Raw genomic sequence first — 17,939 nt, 5'->3', positions numbered from 1 at the left:
TCAATGAATCATTGTTATACGCCCAGGGTATCCTGGCAGCTTGCTTTCAATCTGCTCTCGCTCTATATCTCTCTGTATCTCTCACTCTCGCTCTCACACACACACACACACACACACACACACACTCTGCATTCATTGTTGGATACAACCAATTTAGATCAAGGTTGTTCTGATTCTCAATCTGACATCTAATAATAATAATAATAACAATGATGCATTTTATTTATGGGCGCCTTTCTTCACACTCAAGTTCACCTTACAAAATCAAACATTCATAAGAGCAAGCAAAAAAACAACAGCATAATAAAACAGTGTACAAGAGAAAAAAGTGGGGTCATTCTAGTCCAAGAATGCAACTGACCTAAAGGTAGTATGCTTGTCTTAATAGATACGTTTTAAGGTGAGATTTGGAGCGTTGGATGTCATGAGGAAGAGAGTTCCTGAGGTGGGGGGGCTGAATGCTCTTGACCCCATAGTAACCAGGCGAGCAGGTAGGAGGGTGAGCTGGTTGGAGGAAGAGGATCTGAGAGAACGGATGGGTTTCTTGTAGTGAGCTCGGTAAGATACTGAGGGGCAAGATTGGTGATGGCCTTGAAAGGGAGAAGCAGGATGATGCGATATTTGATGGGGAAACAATGGAGTTGCTGCAGGACAGGTGTTAAGTGACTGAGGGAGGGCGTTTTAGTAATCATACGGGCTGCCGAGTTTTGTAGCAGTTGTAATTTATGTAAGGACTTAGCAGGTATACCATAGAGGAGAGCGTTGCAGTATTCCAAACGCGATGCGACCAGGGTTTGAACCAGAGTTTCAGCATTGCTGGGGGAGAGAGATGGGCGCCGGCAAGAGATGTTACGTAGATGGAAGCATGCTGACCGAGTGACATTATTGATCTGGGACTGGAATGATAGGGTGCTATCCAGGATGACACCCATCTCACAGTATGACCGGTCAGACACAAAGAAACATATCTGATACAAAACAATAGAGAGCAAGAACAAGCTGTATAACTAAAGAGCACACTCCCTTTACAACGACACATGACTGCTCTCTGCCGCTAGCATAGAAAGAGCGGAACCCCAACATTGGCAGCGAGGCCCTAGGGTAACCCCAGCCTGTGGATCCTCAGACATGTCCAGCATACAGTGGCTGTGTTGTCCATGCTGCGAAAGGTCACGACCCGTCCAGCGATGTAGCCCATGGAGACCAGATTAGAATGGGAGGGGGGGGGAGGTGATGATGGGGTGATGGAGGAGCTGGTGATGGGGTGAGGGAGTCTTTGTAAAAATTTCAGATCAACGTTAAGGGCACTGTGAGGTGATTGTTATCATTGTTATCGTACTACAATCAGGGACTATAGCACGGTTTATCTAGGGTTGTTTGTGTGTGTGTGTGTGTGTGTGTGTGTGTGTGTGTGTGTGTGTGTGTGTGTGTGTGTGTGTGTGTGTGTGTGTGTGTGTGTGTGTGTGTGTGTGTGTGTGTTTATTTAAGGTAAACACTCACAAGTACGTCTTCTGTGTGATTTCACCCGCAGGTCCAATAAAATAAAAGAGTTAAAGCACATGTTGTATTTGCAGCAAGGCATATTGAACCGTTTAACGAGGTGCTTGATTAAGGGTTTAACGACGCAAGCAGGAGCTCTGACAGCACTTAATTTCCTTTCCTTTACTTTGTTTTCGTTTCGTACTCTACCGCGGATTCTCCGGCTGCTCTGGCCGAGTCGCCCCGTGCAGAAGCTGTTTATATTATAGAGCTTTCCATGGAGCTAGTACACGAGCCCAGCACGCCCCGTCACCTCCCCTCCACCCGTCACCTCCCCTCCACCCATCACCTCCCCTCCACCCAGCCCCGTCACCTCCCCTCCACCCAGCCCCGTCACCTCCCCTCCCCTCCACCCATCACCTCCCCTCCCACCCGTCACCTCCCCTCCACCCCAGCCCCGTCACCTCCCCTCCACCCAGTACCTCCCCTCCACCCGTCACCTCCCCTCCACCCAGCCCCGTCACCTCCCCTCCCCTCCACCCATCACCTCCCCTCCACCCAGCCACGTCACCTCCCCTCCACCCAGCCCCGTCACCTCCCCTTCCCTCCACCCGTCACCTCCCCTCCACCCGTCACCTCCCCTCCACCCAGCCCCGACACCTCCCCTCCCCTCCACCCATCACCTCCCCTCCACCCATCCTCCCCTCCACCCAGCCCCGACACCTCCCCTCCACCCAGCCCCGTCACCTCCCCTCCCCTCCACCCATCACCTCCCCTCCACCCATCACCTCCCCTCCACCCGTCACCTCCCCTCCACCCATCACCTCCCCTCCACCCAGCCACGTCACCTCCCCTCCCCTCCACCCATCACCTCCCCTCCACCCGTCACCTCCCCTCCACCCGTCACCTCCCCTCCACCCAGCACCTCCCCTCCACCCAGCCCCGTCACCTCCCCTCCACCCAGCCCCGTCACCTCCCCTCCACCCAGCCCCGACACCTCCCCTCCACCCGTCACCTCCCCTCCACCCAGCCCCGTCACCTCCCCTCCACCCAGCCCCGTCACCTCCCCTCCACCCGTCACCTCCCCTCCACCCAGCCCCGTCACCTCCCCTCCACCCAGCCCCGTCACCTCCCCTCCACCCAGCCCCAACATGCCTCATCTGGAGCCCGGGTTAGCAGCCAGAGCATGCGTACAGATCCTCCTCCTGGGGCCCCTGGCTGAGCATGGAGAGCACGCTGACACCCAGAGGGACGTGTCCTGGGGCTGGGGCTGGGGCTGGGGCTGGGGCTGAGCCGGGTCGACCTGACATTTAGTGTCTTGTCGTTAGTCTAATCAGTGAAGAATGTCGCTGCTAATTGTTTTTCCTCTCGTCATTCAGAGCATGTGTGTGTGTGTGTGTCTGTGTGTGTGTGTGTGTGTGTGTGTGTGTGTGTGTGTGTGTGTGTGTGTGTGTGTGTGTGTGTGTGTGTGTGATGTGTATTTGCCTTCCTCCATGCGGGCAGACTTATGGTGCTTGATGATGGCTCATTTATTTAATTGTTGATAATTCAACTAAAGGTTCTTGTTTAATAAATTGGGTTCAAGATGGACATCCGCCACTCTCCCATGTTCTCTCTTGCTTGTTCTCTCGCGTCCCCCTTTCTTCCAACAGAAGAACAAACAACCATCTTACCCAGAATCCCCCTGTAATCAAACAATCACGACAATAATTGGCCATACATCGAAAACCACACAGGGAATATGAATGCTATTAATTTTTTTCTATAGGAGCCACTCAAATGGAGGTATAATATAAATATATACCTCCATGATAGATCTGCAACGTCGCCAATGACAAGTGACACTAGCTGGCCCTTATATGTCAGCGGTGTACCCAGGTGTTTACTTTTCATGTGGAGTGGCTGTTTTATGGTTATTTATACCCTTAATTTGGTTTTCTCATTCAACCCGAGCGTAATTGTGTTGGTTGTAGCCCGAGATCCTCCAGAATACTATCATTGTGTGTACGTTGTGGAAGTGTGTGGGTGACTCACAGAGCGACCTTTCTCCCCGGAGCTGCAGTAACGATGCCGGTTGAACTCTTGACGCACTCGGGGAAACTCGCCTACGCTGAGCCCCGTTGTGAATGTTATTTCATATATTCAGATATAATTATTTAAATCTTGTCACAGATGCGTACAAGCTCCTAGCCTTGAACATATTACCAATGGATGGAACGTCTCAGGCTCTTCTCAAGCGTTCTCAAAGAACAAAACGTTATTGATGTGTGAGGCATCAGCATTATAACAAATATATATTTATAGATACATACAAATGCATTTTTTGTCGGTCACAGAACACTCTCAGCTGAAGAAAGCATCAGCTGAAAAGGCTATCTTGGTGATTGGATGTCTTTTTTTTTTTTTTGGTCTAAAAGGGTCCAAACATCTAAAAGGATGTTTATGTGTTTGTTTGTGTTTGTCAGGGTGTTCTTGGCAGAGCAGTTTGACTCTCTGCAGGCCCATCTGGACAGCATGATGCCGGCTGTGAAGAAGCCTTTCCTGCAGCAGTTCTACTCCCAGGTACGACACAGATCCCCCAATACCTCTGATGTGATGCCTAATAGATTTCCGTGGTTGTGTGTACACCAGTGGCGTTATTCAAGCGTAACAGTGTCTCATGGGGGGTTCATCACTGGATCAGACTCAGCAGTATCACCCATGGTATTTACTTTTCGGTTGTTAAATTTGGCTTAATTCACAGTTTTTTAGGTAGGAGGTTGCTATTTCATTCATTTCCAAAGGGCTGTTAATAGAGTTGAGTACATTAAAGGCTACGAGTATTGTACAGTACAATTGCATATGCTGATTGGCCTAGAGAGACAAGAATATACAAAGTAACACAAATACACAAAAGTCCCAAATTCAGTTTTTCTGACCTGTATTTTGTGGATTAGGAGTTGGGAGAATCTACACGCAGACTTTTTCCATTTAGTCTTAAACACACATGTATGTACTTAATTTTTTAAGACACTTTTTGTCTTTTTTATTTTCTCAATGGAAAATCTACTGCAGGTTGAAATACTGGCCATTTATTATTAAGTGAGTGCTGCATGCAGCGCTCAACTATTGTTTTTCATAAGTTTTATTATTTCTTTCTTTCTTTCTTTCTTTCTTTCTTTCTTTCTTTCTTTCTTTCTTTCTTTCTTTCTTTCTTTCTTTCAAACCATTTAACAAATCTACACACTTGTATCTTCAATAATATCTAAATCCCTTCACTTGATTTAAGCGATTCAACGTTTCTTTATGTCTTAATCTATGTGGCTTTATTAAAAATTATTTTCAACCTCACTTGGTACTACAGCACTCACCGCATTTTCTGCAGGAAATGCATTTTCTAGTTATTTGTATTATTCTTAATATTTAAAAATATTGTAATAGTGTCCAAGAGAGATGGAACCACAAGTTCTGTATTATGTTCTGTATGAATTATTATGGTGTATTGCATCAGCATACGTTTAATACGTCTAGCTTGGCATTACCAGCGCCGTGGTTCTAATCAGGCTGTGATTGGACTAGCGGACAACCACAGAGGACTCTTCAGGGACTCACATCTTGAAAACCTCCGTCTCTGTCTCTGTCTCTGTCTCTCTCCCTCTGTCTCTCTTACACTCTCTCGCTCTCTGTTTCTGTCTCTGTCTCTGTCTCTGTCTCTCTCTGTCTCTCCCTCTGTCTCTGTCTCTCTTACACTCTCTCTCTCTCTCTCTCTCTCTCTCTCTCTCTCTCTCTCTCTCTCTCTCTCTCTCTCTCTCTCTCTCTCTCTACACTCTCTCTCTCTGTCTCTCTCTCACTGTCTCTCTGTCTCTGTCTCCGTCTCTGTCTGTGTGTTCTAACTCGAAACACACAGCACATGGAAAACCCCTACAACCTACACATCTCCCATCGGTGCTCACTCCTTAACTCATAACTGTCAAGAATCTGTAAAAAAAAGGAACAAGGCGGCCAATCGTATTCCACACGGTCAAATCACATCGGAACCGCCTGCCAGATTCCAACCTCATCCCCCCATGATCTCTATTAGACAGAAGGAAAATAACCAGCCGGTGGTGAAGCCATCACTGCTCTCACGTCGGCTGTTTTCACGATCACTCGCATGCGTTTTAATGTCCCCCTAACCGCTGCGAACATCGACATGAGCTTTTATTTTGTCCGCGAGTTATGCCGCGTTTTGGACTGTCAAAATAAAAGCATTTAATTTATTTGAAGATCTTGTTCTGTCTCTGTTGCTCCGTGCTCGTCTCCCTCCCACCTCCTCCCTACCCTTCTCCTTCTCAGACGGTGTCCACGGCCAGCGAGCTGCGGAAGCCCATCTACTGGATCGTGGCGGCCAAGGCCATCGACTACGAGCAGATGCTGCTCATGATGTCCGGGGTCAAGTGGGACATCAGGGAGATAATGTCCCAGCACAACGTGTATGTGGACATCCTGCTGAAGGTAAATGGGCTAAAAAGGTGCTTAAAGGAAAATATGCTGCAAATGGCTGCACTTGGTCTGCTTGGAGCGGTGGTCGTACGGTGTACTCTGCAGCTACAGCCCACCACAGGGTACAGTAAAGTGTTGTTTATCTGAACACGGTAGCTGTAGTTAATGGCCAGTAAATGGATTCCATCCGTGACCGGCGGTGGCATAAGTAATGGGATGCTTATAATAAACCCCGAAACCCCTGCCATTATCAAGTTCAGTGTCAAATCCTCTACGGCTGAGGTTTGTTCGTATATATTTATATATATGTATCCATCCGTGGCACTTATGAATTATTTCCCATTCTGTGAATAATTTATACACCGTGGGCCCCAAATGTAGCGCTTCCTGCCAAGCCTGTAGAGAGAGAAGGCAGTGCAGCCTCCTCCTCATTGCCCCTCAATCTGTTTGGGAAAGACTCGTGGTTTCCCTTCGCCCCAAAAACTGTATTTTTATTCATGCTGCCCGCTTATGCCTTCATGTATTTTACATCGGCCCGTAGCAGCGCCACAGGTAAGCGCTCTCTGAGAGGCTAACAGATACCGGTCCGGATCCCACGGTGACTCTGTGCAGTCACCTGTGGGCTATTAGTTATTTACGAGCACAAAGCAGAACTCTTCCAATCCCCCTCGTTTCAATATGCATGTTTAAAAAATGAATAAATAAAGGACCCCATCTGTTTAGCCGTCCTGAATCCGTTGGGAGCGAGTCTGCATTTTTTCAACCGCCAAACACGGTCAAATCAGTCCACCACTTGCCGGACTGATTGGTGTTAATGTGAATGCTGGTTTGCAGATTTCTGAAGTACCTAAATAAAACACGCTTAAAAATAAACTCCATTGCCGCGCGTATGTGTTCACGTCGACAGATCTACCCGGTCCGATTCAACTTCGGGCTTGTCCGCCCTTGCCATTACGTCGGCTGTTCACCGGCTGATTCACTATAAAACAAGTGACCGGGAGAAGAGTGTTCTCCGCGCCGCACAGCTTAGCTTAAAGCTGTCACAGTACACATATCTTAATGTTCCCACTGATGGGCTTGGTTACACGTGACGGCGACAGGCACGGTGATGTAGTGCCACTGTACGTTACAAAACCCACGGATGAAGATCTATGTCGGGGCGAGAGCTAATGGTGTTCTCCGTCGTGCGACCGGGAACATAATGGCATACGCATTCCGCTTTAAACAGCAAGTGACAAGGAGTTATTGCGGGAATATTTTATTGTACTTCCACACAGGGGAATGCTTTATTCATGCATGCGCGTTGATCAGTGGCATTTGGAATCTGCACTTATTTGCATATAGAGTGACAGGGAAATGCAGGCGAGTATGGGAATGACTTTAGCGGAGGAAAAGGAAAAAGCGCTCCTATCGACCCCAAACTATTTTTTTCTGAATGAAATAAGAGGTCATTATGTTGCGGTAGAACATGAGAGAACTAGTTACGTATGCATGCCCTGATTGCATGCTGCACCATAGATTGCTCTGTGCGTAAAGGTTTGTTTTGTACGCAGCGTGGGGTCACATGATGAAAAATAACTAATGACTCTGTCTGCCCCGATTAATCTAGATTTAAGGGCAGATTTAATGAGTGGAATCTTTGGTATTTTGATAAAGCTTTGTGTTTTGTGTGCATCGATGGTGATTTGAAACTCCTCACTGATTTACTGTGAGGAAGTGGTCATCGTGGTCCAGGGCCGCTCCTTCTGCTGATCACACTTCACCAATCGGTGCGCAGGCTTTACCGATCCGAGTGCACAGATTCACACGTATTTTTTCGTGCTCTCAGGTTAGTGTAGTAGTCGTTTTGAATTCAAATCAATCACTGCCCAGTTTCCCCGAAGGCAGCGGCCCTCGCTCTTTCGCTCCCTGCCTCTCCCTGACAGGCCCCGCTGTGCCCCATCAAAGTGCACATGTACGCGTAATATCATAATTGCAGAATTTAATTCATCATTTATGTCTGCAGCGAGAGAGGGAGCGTAAGGCGCACACGGATGCCGTGGTAAATAACTGGAACGGGGATAATCGTCCATCATGCAGGGTGATGTTGTTTAGACGGCCCCGGCATGAATCACATATCCTCCCCCCTCGATTCCCCACACACACACCATTCCTGAGGTTTTTTATTTATCTTCAAGAAAACGGTGGAAAGAATATAATATGGACAGATTCGGGCCAACCGTTTTCCTTCTTTTGGAATGGTTCTGCTTTACTTTGGGTTTGAACGTGAAGCGAGCCAGATATTGAAACACCTGCATGATTGATGCCTCCGTGCTGGAGTAGTGGTGGAGGCCATCTTGTCTTGGGATATCTTGCGCAGAACAAAATGTGAGACCTGAGAGGCCTGAGATGCCTTGTTAAAAGCGGATGTGATATTGACCCTAGAGCTAAGAATCGAATGAAATCTCAGTGGAAGCCAATCTATTTGAATGATTCTGTGTCAAAGTCGAGCGCGGCAATAATAAACCTTGACCGATTGCTGAATTGACGATCTCATGAACAAACACTCACTCCCTTTTCCTTGTTTTTCTCCATGTTGATTCCTCACCCAGGAGTTTGAGCAGTTCAACGCACAGCTGGGTGATGTGTCCAGACAGGTGCGCATCCCCCTGGCCGTCTCCAACGTCCTTTGGGAACACTGCATCCGATTGGCCAATCGCACTCTGGTGGAGGGGTGAGTCACTCAATCAGTCGTTCAATCACTTTCCCATTTCCTCAGTGAACCCGGATCGTAATGCCGGTGTTGTTTGAAGATCTTCATTGTCTAGACCGGTCATGAGTCATATCCGCCTGTTCAAAGGTAATCAGGTGCTATTTGAGGCTGAATTTGCCCTTCTAACTATGCCCTGTGGAAGGGCTGTGGAGGATTCTGGCTCCGTTTCAACTATAGTGATGGTGTTCTGGAACGCTCCCCTGATTTGTGTGACGCTCCGTATGATTAGAGAGTTGTACAGAGAGAGGGCAGAAGTGGGGCAAGATTTTCTTAATTAAACTACCAAAATAAATTCCCCCCCACTTGGCTCCCTTCCACACTCCATATGTATCTCTGCCATTGAGAAGTTCATCCTTTCACACGCTTGTTATTCAGGGAAGAGACACCCGGATTTGTCAGCAATTAGCCGGGAAGCGTCTAAAATCGAAATTGGCTCATACAAATGCAGGCGCAGGCAACTGAAAAAAAATATTCTCCACACATTTCACTCTCTGAAAGCTGACGGATTGCAAGTCAATTTCTAAGTCAAATCACAGGCTTGCAATTGCACCTTTTGACAACAAGTGTTGCACATTCAGAGGAGTGATGGTTAAAAACTGTCAAACTTGAGTCGGTCTAACCTGTGACTTCCATTGAACAAGCAGGGTAAACATTATTATTTTTGACTCGCAAAGTTATCCTGCGCTTACAGGAAATAAAAGCAATTGATTGCAGGTTGAACTTTGGTGCGCTCCCCCCGAAAACTGGAGTAGTCATCCGCACAGAGCCCTGGAAGTCATTTAATGGTTCCCTGCATTGCAAACACACACACATACGCACACACATACTTCAAAGCATTGTGTTCACCACAAATGCTAGATAGAATACCGTAAATGAATTGGTGGCTTAGGCTGCCTACAGGTCCTGTTTCACCTGTGAATATTATAGATATTACCCTTGCCGCTTTAGCCTTTCAACCTGCCAGGTCATTTCCATGTATCTACATATTGGCCACTGATCGGTTAACACACTGTGCTCCCTAACTCGGGTTTCAGTGGATCCCAACACATTTGTCCTCTGCTCAGTGAGAGAATGTGTAAAAAATAGCAACCTGAAATTGAACCTCACAAAGGATTATGGACTGATGAAGCTTGGCGAGAGAACAAAAGCGTGAAGAAAACACATGTTTTAGGTGTTTTAAGTGGTGTATCCTGTTGCACAAGTGGTCCTGTTCTTTCATTCAGCGCATCAATACACAGCCTCGATGAGCGCTTTGACGTTCCGCAGACGGTTGGCAGCTTCTACCCGACTTGTTTACATGCTATGTTTTTTCGCTTATTAAAAGCCCTTTGTCAGCCATTCTGGGTTTTTTTTAGTGTGTGTGTGTGTGTGTGTGTGTGTGTGTGTGTGTGTGTGTGTGTGTGTGTGTGTGTGTGTGTGTGTGTGTGTGTGTGTGTGTGTGTGTGTGTGTGTGTGTGTACGGCGTCAGTGTGTGTGTGTGTGCATTTATGTTTCTGTGTGTGTGCGACTGTGTAAGTTAATGGGTCTGTGTGTGTGCGCATTTCTGTGTGTGTGTGCATGTTGTCGTGTGCCTGTACGTTCGTGCCTGCATGTTTGTGTGTGTGTGTGTCTGTGTGTGTGTCTGTGTGTGTGTGTGTGTATGTGTGCGTGTACATTTCCAAAACAACAACCACTTACCCAATATTAGTTTACAGCCGCGGCTCTCTTTATCACTCAGAGCATAGGCTAATGCAGTATCTGGGGAACGGCTTGATTTATAGCCTGGGAACTTTGGAAGGTGTGGAACATTCATCCCCTGAGTTTGTCTCCCTTTCCCCCCCTCTTCTCTGGACCGAGTCCCAAGGTCCCTTGGCTCTCCGGGGCTATGGTCAAACTCGTAAATAAGCAGAGGTTGTTTCCCTACTGACCTATTGCATCACCTTTGGCCTCGCTCTCTTCAACCTGTAGAGACCCACTGTTTTCGCCCATAACGTTCGCTCAAGTTCTTCTTCTTTTTAAAGACTGTTTATCCTGCGCGGGTTCAGACATCTGCTCGGCATGAATAAAAAATGGAGTGGTTTTCATCTCCTGAGAGAGGCACTGCGGAGAACGGCGGGGAAGGGGAATGGAATGGGTCGCTGGCTGTGCGCTGACGAGATAAGATAAGCAAAATGTAGACTTGTGTTCTGCCCTGTCTCTCGGTTCCTCCATACGTGTCTTTAAATCTCTCTCCCCCTCGCTACATCTCTACCCCTCTCTACCTCTCTCTACCTCTCTTATTCTCTCTCTCTTTGAGACTACCTGGCTTCGGTCATCATTTTCACCATTCATGCCACTCTGAATTTGCAGCCAATGTACAGAAATACTGATAAATCCAGGGCACACGCCGGTATCAACAATGGCTCTGGTAAACGTGCTTCTCCGCTTCTCTTTTGTGCACAGCAGACATCCGCAAGATGATGGCATTCATGAATACATCAGGGAAAGATGTATATTAAACATGTATATTATGTACTTTCTTATTGGATCATCGCCAGACCTATTTCCCAATGCGTCCATATTCGTCTGGAGCCTCTCCATATATGTTCAATATGCAAGGTGTGTTAACGACAGCCGCTGAACAAAATGCCTCTGGACACGATTGGATAGACCTGCAACCAATCGGAGCAAGGAAACGTGTGTCAGTTGCAGCCATCCAGGTTGTTTATAAAACTGCCTCAACAGTGCTCCCATAGGGTAGACCGCAGGGCTCATCGTATTAAACCTGTCCCATTTTATGCAAACGTTTGTGATTGGCCCGACTCACACAAGCTCTGTTTGAAATCTGTCTGAACGAGTGGGGGGGGGGGGGGGGGGGGGGGGGGGATGGCGCATATGCAAATAATAAATATGCTTCTTGATCTGTCTGGTACCCAGGTTAGCCTCTGCATGTCTTGGAGCAAAAGCAATTTTAGTTGGCTGCAAAGAAAGCCTAGGGAACGATAGGTGTCCTTGTTGGTTAGTCTTTTCGGATGGAGCTTTATTAAACACGACGCACACTCAAACTACACAACAACACAGTCAGTCACTCCCCAACGCACCTCCGCTCCCTTTATGCGCACACACAACCAGACACGGGCGAGGACAGATTTGTTTTAGTGCCCCAGGGTTTGCAACATGCTGTTAATGATGTCGGTGCCCACCTCCCCCTGCCTCCTGGAATGCTTGGCCTCTGGGATCCAAGCGCTAGTTAGCATTCTGGAGCTAGGCTCTCGCCGCTGGCTGCTGCCGCCGCGGCTCCTGCTGCTCCTGCTGCTCCCGCCACAGCTGGGGGAGACGTTAGTCAAGGCTTCAGGGGGAGGGACGGGTGACCCGAGGTTTTATGGAGGAGGAGAAAAGACGAGCTTGAATTGGTGCAGAGGCGGAAGGAGGATGATCTTGTGGATGAATATGTATCGCTTTGAAGAAGCGACGTTGAATACAACGGACCTGCTGGTAAACAATGGCATGAATGAGCATTCAGTACTTCACTGCAAGCACAGCGGGGACTCTTCTAGGGCTCTTTGCTAGAATGGATGTGCATGTGCACGGCTGCACGCACACACACACGCACACGCACATACACAAACAAACACACGCGTGCTTAAGAGGGCATGCACTCACTATGTGCTAAATGTTCCGTCATGGTCGAGTGGGGACTGTGACTAATGCTAAAAGACATAAGTTAACCTTTGGAAGGTACAACATCTTGAATTCAAGAAGAGAAAGGGGGCTCACCCACAGCCTCCCTGTGACCAGAATATCGATATTTGTCCGTCTTTCGCAGCATAAAAGTGCTCACCGATCCGCTAATTATTAACAGTGGGCTCTCGTGTTGCTAATTGATTTGGAATGCGTTACATTTCACATACTGTGAGGTAAACTGTGCACAATTGTTCAGGGGATGCTTATGATTTGATACACAGCTTGTCGACTTATAGCCTCTCTTTAATATAGAAGACATTTGCTTCAGCAAACGTGCTCTTCTGTGTTAAAAATGTGTCTAAACATAGATACTTTATCATGGGGAAATCCAGACATGAATGTTCAACTAGTCTGTAGTCTCTACGACGTGCTGTTTCTGTTCAGTGTTTATATATTACACTTTGGAATTGTCCTTCATGTGTATTATTCATTACATCCCAGAACTGAAAGGACCCTTATATTTACCTGTGTGGCAGTGAGGTTGAATAACCCTGAACGTAACTCTTGTTCGATGGTGAGATTGTCGGAGATCTCTTGTTCCGATCCTGTGGGGAACCTCTCATTGTAGTTTCTCTTGTATCTTTTTAGTTTTATTTATTAACATTTGGATCGGCTGCATCTATTTTTATTATGTCAATGTTGATCAGGTGTATTATACATTTACATCTGGGCATTTAGCAGACACTTTTATCGAAAGCGACTTACAATAGTTACATTCAAAAGAAAGAAAAATCAAATGTATTTGCTTTGAATAGTTTTAACGTATATAAGGTGTGTCATCAGGCTTTCACCACAGGCTCAGGAGCAAGGTCTAGGAAAAGTACTTCTCATTAGGGCCGACCGATATTGATTTTTGAGTGCCGATGCCGATTATTTTCAGAGAAAAATTACGATTACGATTTAATCGGCAGATTAAAAACAAAACAAAAAAAAGCCTATAAAACGTAGTTTTTGATACCTGAAATATACTTTAAACACTTTTGACGAATATGTGAATTGAATGCAGAACCTATGAGTGTTTTAGAATACATTTACAGTCAAAAATGAGTGTAATGTAAAATGTAAAATAAATAACTAACTCCCAATGTGCTGCGCTCGTGAGCAGTGACTAACACGTGCGTGCTGAGCAGTATGGTCTCACCGTTAGAGTCTACAGTATAACAAATGAACATGACCTGGGACTAAAGAACAGGCACAACATGCTCAAACAACACGTCTTGTGTACATTGGTGAGGTGAGCGCACAGCTGCCTGAGCGAGCGTGCTTTCATGTTGTACGGTAAAATTCAATCTCCTCTTTTTTACTCCAGCTAAAGTTGTTAGTTAGCTAGGCGAGTAGGAGCGCAATCTGCAGGATACTAAGTGCAATAACAATAAAATAAAAAAATAATAATAAATAAAAATCGGTTGTAATCGGCGTCTTTTTGGCAGATGTTGATTATTTTCAAAAAGGCTATAATCGGCCGATTAAATCGGCAGGCCGATGAATCGGTCGGGCCCTACTTCTCATAGTGACTAGTTGACACCAAAGTCTTTGGGGACGTTTCCTTGGCCTTCAGGGAGCCTAGGACTGGGGGTGGCCTCGAAATAACACAGGCCCTGTCATGGTCTTTGAGCCTGCAACAGACTGAGGATTTGAGTGACCTCCACCGCGCTCACCCTTCCTGTCCCCCTTCCCCAGCTACGCTAACGTGAAGAAGTGCAGCAACGAGGGGCGTGCGCTGATGCAGCTGGACTTCCAGCAGTTCCTCATGAAGCTGGAGCGGCTGACGGACCTGCGGCCCATCCCCGACAAGGAGTTTGTGGAGACCTACATCAAGGCCTACTATCTGACGGAGAACGACATGGAGCAGTTCATCAAGAACCACAGGGTGAGCGGAGGACCACTACGGCCCGGTCCTCAGTGGACGTGGACCTGAATAGAGCCTTTTGCCTTTACATTTACATTTCAGGCATTTAGCAGACGCTTATATCCAAAGCGACTTCAAATAAAATAATATATATCTCTGTCGGTACAGCAAGGATGCTCATTGAACCAAGTGCCAAGCACTAACAATTGCTAGGTTAACCCGTTCCCCGTATACAACAAAGCTAGCTAGAATAAGATGCAACACAACGCTACATACTATTTTTAAGTGCAAAGACTACAACATATAATAAGTGCAAAAGAGGGTCTGGGGGTGTAAGGGGGGGAGGCTATGCAGAGTCTAGGTGAACTCTGAACAATTGAGCCTTGGGTCTTTTGCGGAAGCTGGTGAAAGACTTTGCACTTTTCTCACAGGTGTCGTCATGGTGACGAACAGAGGTGTAGCTCATAACACTAGTTAGGGCTCTGCTACTTTAATGAACCAGGGCTACGGAAGGGGCCTAAGGGCCTCGTCTTCGAGTAGGACAACATTTCTTTGCCTGCATGTTTGCGTACCGTCCACACCAAAGCAAAGGAAAAGCTTGTGGACCAGGGAAACTGAAGTTTGGCAAATCGACAAAATCATGACATCATGTTTTTACAGATGCCAATTGTTTATCCCACACTGAGCATGCGCCAGAAACCTACCGACAGAGCAGACTATCGGTCCATTGAAGTCAGGCATCACTTCTAGGTGTAATATAGAACATGTTTACAAGTCTAGCTAGAGTGGACTTGTAATACACTATGACCAATAGTTCTCAATCCAAACAAATGATTATTTCCTTTGGATTTGGCAATGCTGTGTTGTTGTATTGGCCTCTGAAGAAGTATTTTATTGCTCTTAATGTCCAGTTTGGCAAAGTTTTTCGCCATCTAATTTCCTGGAATGTTATTGTGAGGCTTTTTAAAAATCGATTTTGTTCTCTGTTGTGGAACAGTCATTTCTTTTAACAACTTTGTTTTGGACAGGACATCTTCTAAGGGGGGGGGGGGGGGGAATAAGTTGACAGATATACACATATTAACGTGGACGAGGCTTTCCCTGTAAAGAGAAGTCTTCTACTGATGCGTGTTAGGGTTAGTACATAAAAGGAGCAGGCCCGTGATTAGTGTAACAAGCGACACCTGTGTCTCTCCCCGGATGAAAAGCACCGTGAGAAAGGACCTATTTGCTGCAAATCTCTCTGGATAAAAGCATCTGCTAAATGACCAAACAGCAGGTATTTGTCGCACAGAATAAAGCGTGTCGTGTGTGTCTGTGTGTTTTATAATCCCCCACCTGTCCAACCCACCTCCAGGAATACTCCATGAAGCAGCTTGCTAACCTGGTCAACGTGTGTCTGGGCTCGCACATCAACAAGAAGGCTCGTCAGAAGCTGCTGTCGGCCATCGACGACATCGACCGGCCAAAGAGATAGAGAGGGAGAAGATGATCCCCCAGCTGTGCCCAGTGACACCGGGACACACTCCAGTAGAAGGAAGCTCCGCGTCGAATGTCCATATCTTCTGCTTACTGTACACATAGGTTGTGTTGTGCACCTCAAAAAACAAACTCTGTAGCGGGAATCGCTCCTCATATCATTACCAAGATGCAGGTCTCATGCGAGTTGTGGTGGTAATCGGGCTAACTAGGAAAGCTGCTGCATTAAAAGCGAAACACTTGTTTATGTTGTAAATGAGCTGTCCTGTTTTTCGCCATGTTGATTTTATTTCAAGGGACAACTATGCATACAAACAAAACCGCTGATGTTTCAAAATTCATGCATGTAACCGCTTTTCTGGATGTAAACGCCCTGATGTTAAGGCAGAGCCAGCTGTTGTAGTATTACATCTGTGCTGTTGGTTTTCACCAAGGATCAAAGGTGAAGAAAAACTCCTCTGGCACGTACGTATGTATTTCATTCAGGTCCATTGGAAACATTTTCACAACTCTTTCCGTGCGGGACACAACTAGAATTCTAGGAGAAAATGCTGGTGTATTCTGTACTTTATGGTGTGCTTTGCTACCTCTAGAGCACACTAATGACATGTACAATGTCCTTTATCCAAGGTTTAGGTTATAATACCCTGTATTTTGTCTTTGTAAAATCTTGGTTCTGTTTATTGTGCCTATCTAACTGGATGCTATGTTTTGTTTTATCAATGAATAATATATGATTTTGAATATTACCTGTATTTGTTTATAGCTATTTAGCTACACCAACTGCACTTGTCCTTTTGTTTGTGTCTTCTGCTGTATCCCATGTGGATATTTATTTGGTTTTCCTATAGAAGGATATTTAGTCTTTTTTGAGGAGCCCGGTGTATCGCTAATCTTGCATATCAATGCGTCTGCTTCTCCGTGAAGGGCGAAACAATGGATCTGTATTGTTCGTGAGTCAGAGAATTGATCGACGCATTTTTTCCATGACTCAGTCCGCTGAACATTAACAGAGAAAGATATTCCCTTCTAGGTTTTGGAAAGCATGTCCTGAATGATTGTCCCCATTTTAATGAAGGAAGACAGAAATATTTTGGACTTCAGAAAAATTAAGTTACCTTTGTTTGTTTGTCCTGCTCTGAAACGACTCTTTATCTTTGCACTTCCAAGATTAATACTGTATGATGTAATGTCATATTTTCAAGATTGTATTTATTTGTTTGTTTTTCTCCGGCTTCTCGTATCTCTTTTGGTTTCAGAATCTGATCTTACAAATGAGTGGAAGTGAGATTTGGTCCGGTACTTGGTAACCTGTCAACTGTATACATGTTATAATATAATATGAATATTTAAACTGAGAACCGCGTCATGGCTCCCGTGAACTTCTGCGTAGCATCAGCATTCCATGGTGACGGTAAAATCCAAACTCTTCAATCGTAATAAACACTAACATCGAACCTGCTCAGTCCAAATCCTCCTTATTTCTTTGACTGTTGGCTGCCTTTTTTCAATGAACTGCAGTTAACCATGTGAATAATGTCTACCGTTATGGTCAATAGCGCATTGCGCACAGTGCTTTCAGTGTGATCAAAGCACGTGTTAAGGACTAGGGTTTAGTAGTGCATATCCCATCATAATGATGATACTTTAGTGTGGATATGCGCACGAGTGCCATCAGCCAAATTAATTAAGTCTCCCAGTGTTGTACTAATGCCTTGGGCTAGCCACTGTGAGAACAAGACAGGGTGAATAAAAGGTGTGAAGTGAGACTGTTTGTAGGATCGTACATAAAGCTTGTGTACTTCATTTTATTATGGATAAATAAACATACTGTGGTCAATCTTATAATTTATTTCAACAGTTGTAAGCTTTCAAACCAATGTGCTAACAGTAGCAATAGGGTCTAGATTGGGGCTCTGTCGATTATGTGTCAGCTTGTGAATTCATATGTATTTTTGTACTTATGGCCAGATTTGTCGTCTTTGCCTCAAATGCCCTCTCAGAATAGAAATTACACCCCTGAACCGAAATCCAAAAGTTCTCAACACACAGCCCATCTATAGCGGCAGGAGAATAGAAAAGGCCTTCTGTGATTTCGAGACACGAGTCTCTGTACAATTCAAATTTGTTCCGGTGCATGCATGTGTTGCTCAGCTCTCCAGTCTGAAAAGGGCAGATCATTCATTATCCTGTATGTAAACGCCCCAACGCTACACC

General features: G+C 45.9%; 1 protein-coding gene across 3 annotated transcripts in view; it reads left to right on the top strand.

Annotated features, from left to right (window-relative positions):
- Positions 1 to 17,183, top strand: part of vps50 (VPS50 subunit of EARP/GARPII complex) — a 106,837-nt gene extending 89,654 nt beyond the window's left edge. For all 3 annotated transcript variants that reach the window (XM_030346942.1, XM_030346940.1, XM_030346941.1), the window contains 5 exons: positions 3,945 to 4,041; positions 5,794 to 5,952; positions 8,532 to 8,653; positions 14,075 to 14,264; positions 15,601 to 17,183. In XM_030346942.1, coding sequence (XP_030202802.1) covers positions 3,945 to 4,041; positions 5,794 to 5,952; positions 8,532 to 8,653; positions 14,075 to 14,264; positions 15,601 to 15,720 — 688 coding nt within the window. In that variant the 3' untranslated portion in view covers positions 15,721 to 17,183. The remainder of the gene's footprint in view (positions 1 to 3,944; positions 4,042 to 5,793; positions 5,953 to 8,531; positions 8,654 to 14,074; positions 14,265 to 15,600) is intronic.
- Positions 17,184 to 17,939: the final 756 nt, after the last annotated feature.

This window comes from Gadus morhua, chromosome 22 (genome assembly GCF_902167405.1).
Source record: "Gadus morhua chromosome 22, gadMor3.0, whole genome shotgun sequence".
Lineage (NCBI taxonomy): Eukaryota > Metazoa > Chordata > Actinopteri > Gadiformes > Gadidae > Gadus > Gadus morhua.
The sequence above is the reverse complement of the archived record's forward strand: the minus strand, read 5'-3'. Positions and strand labels throughout refer to the sequence as shown.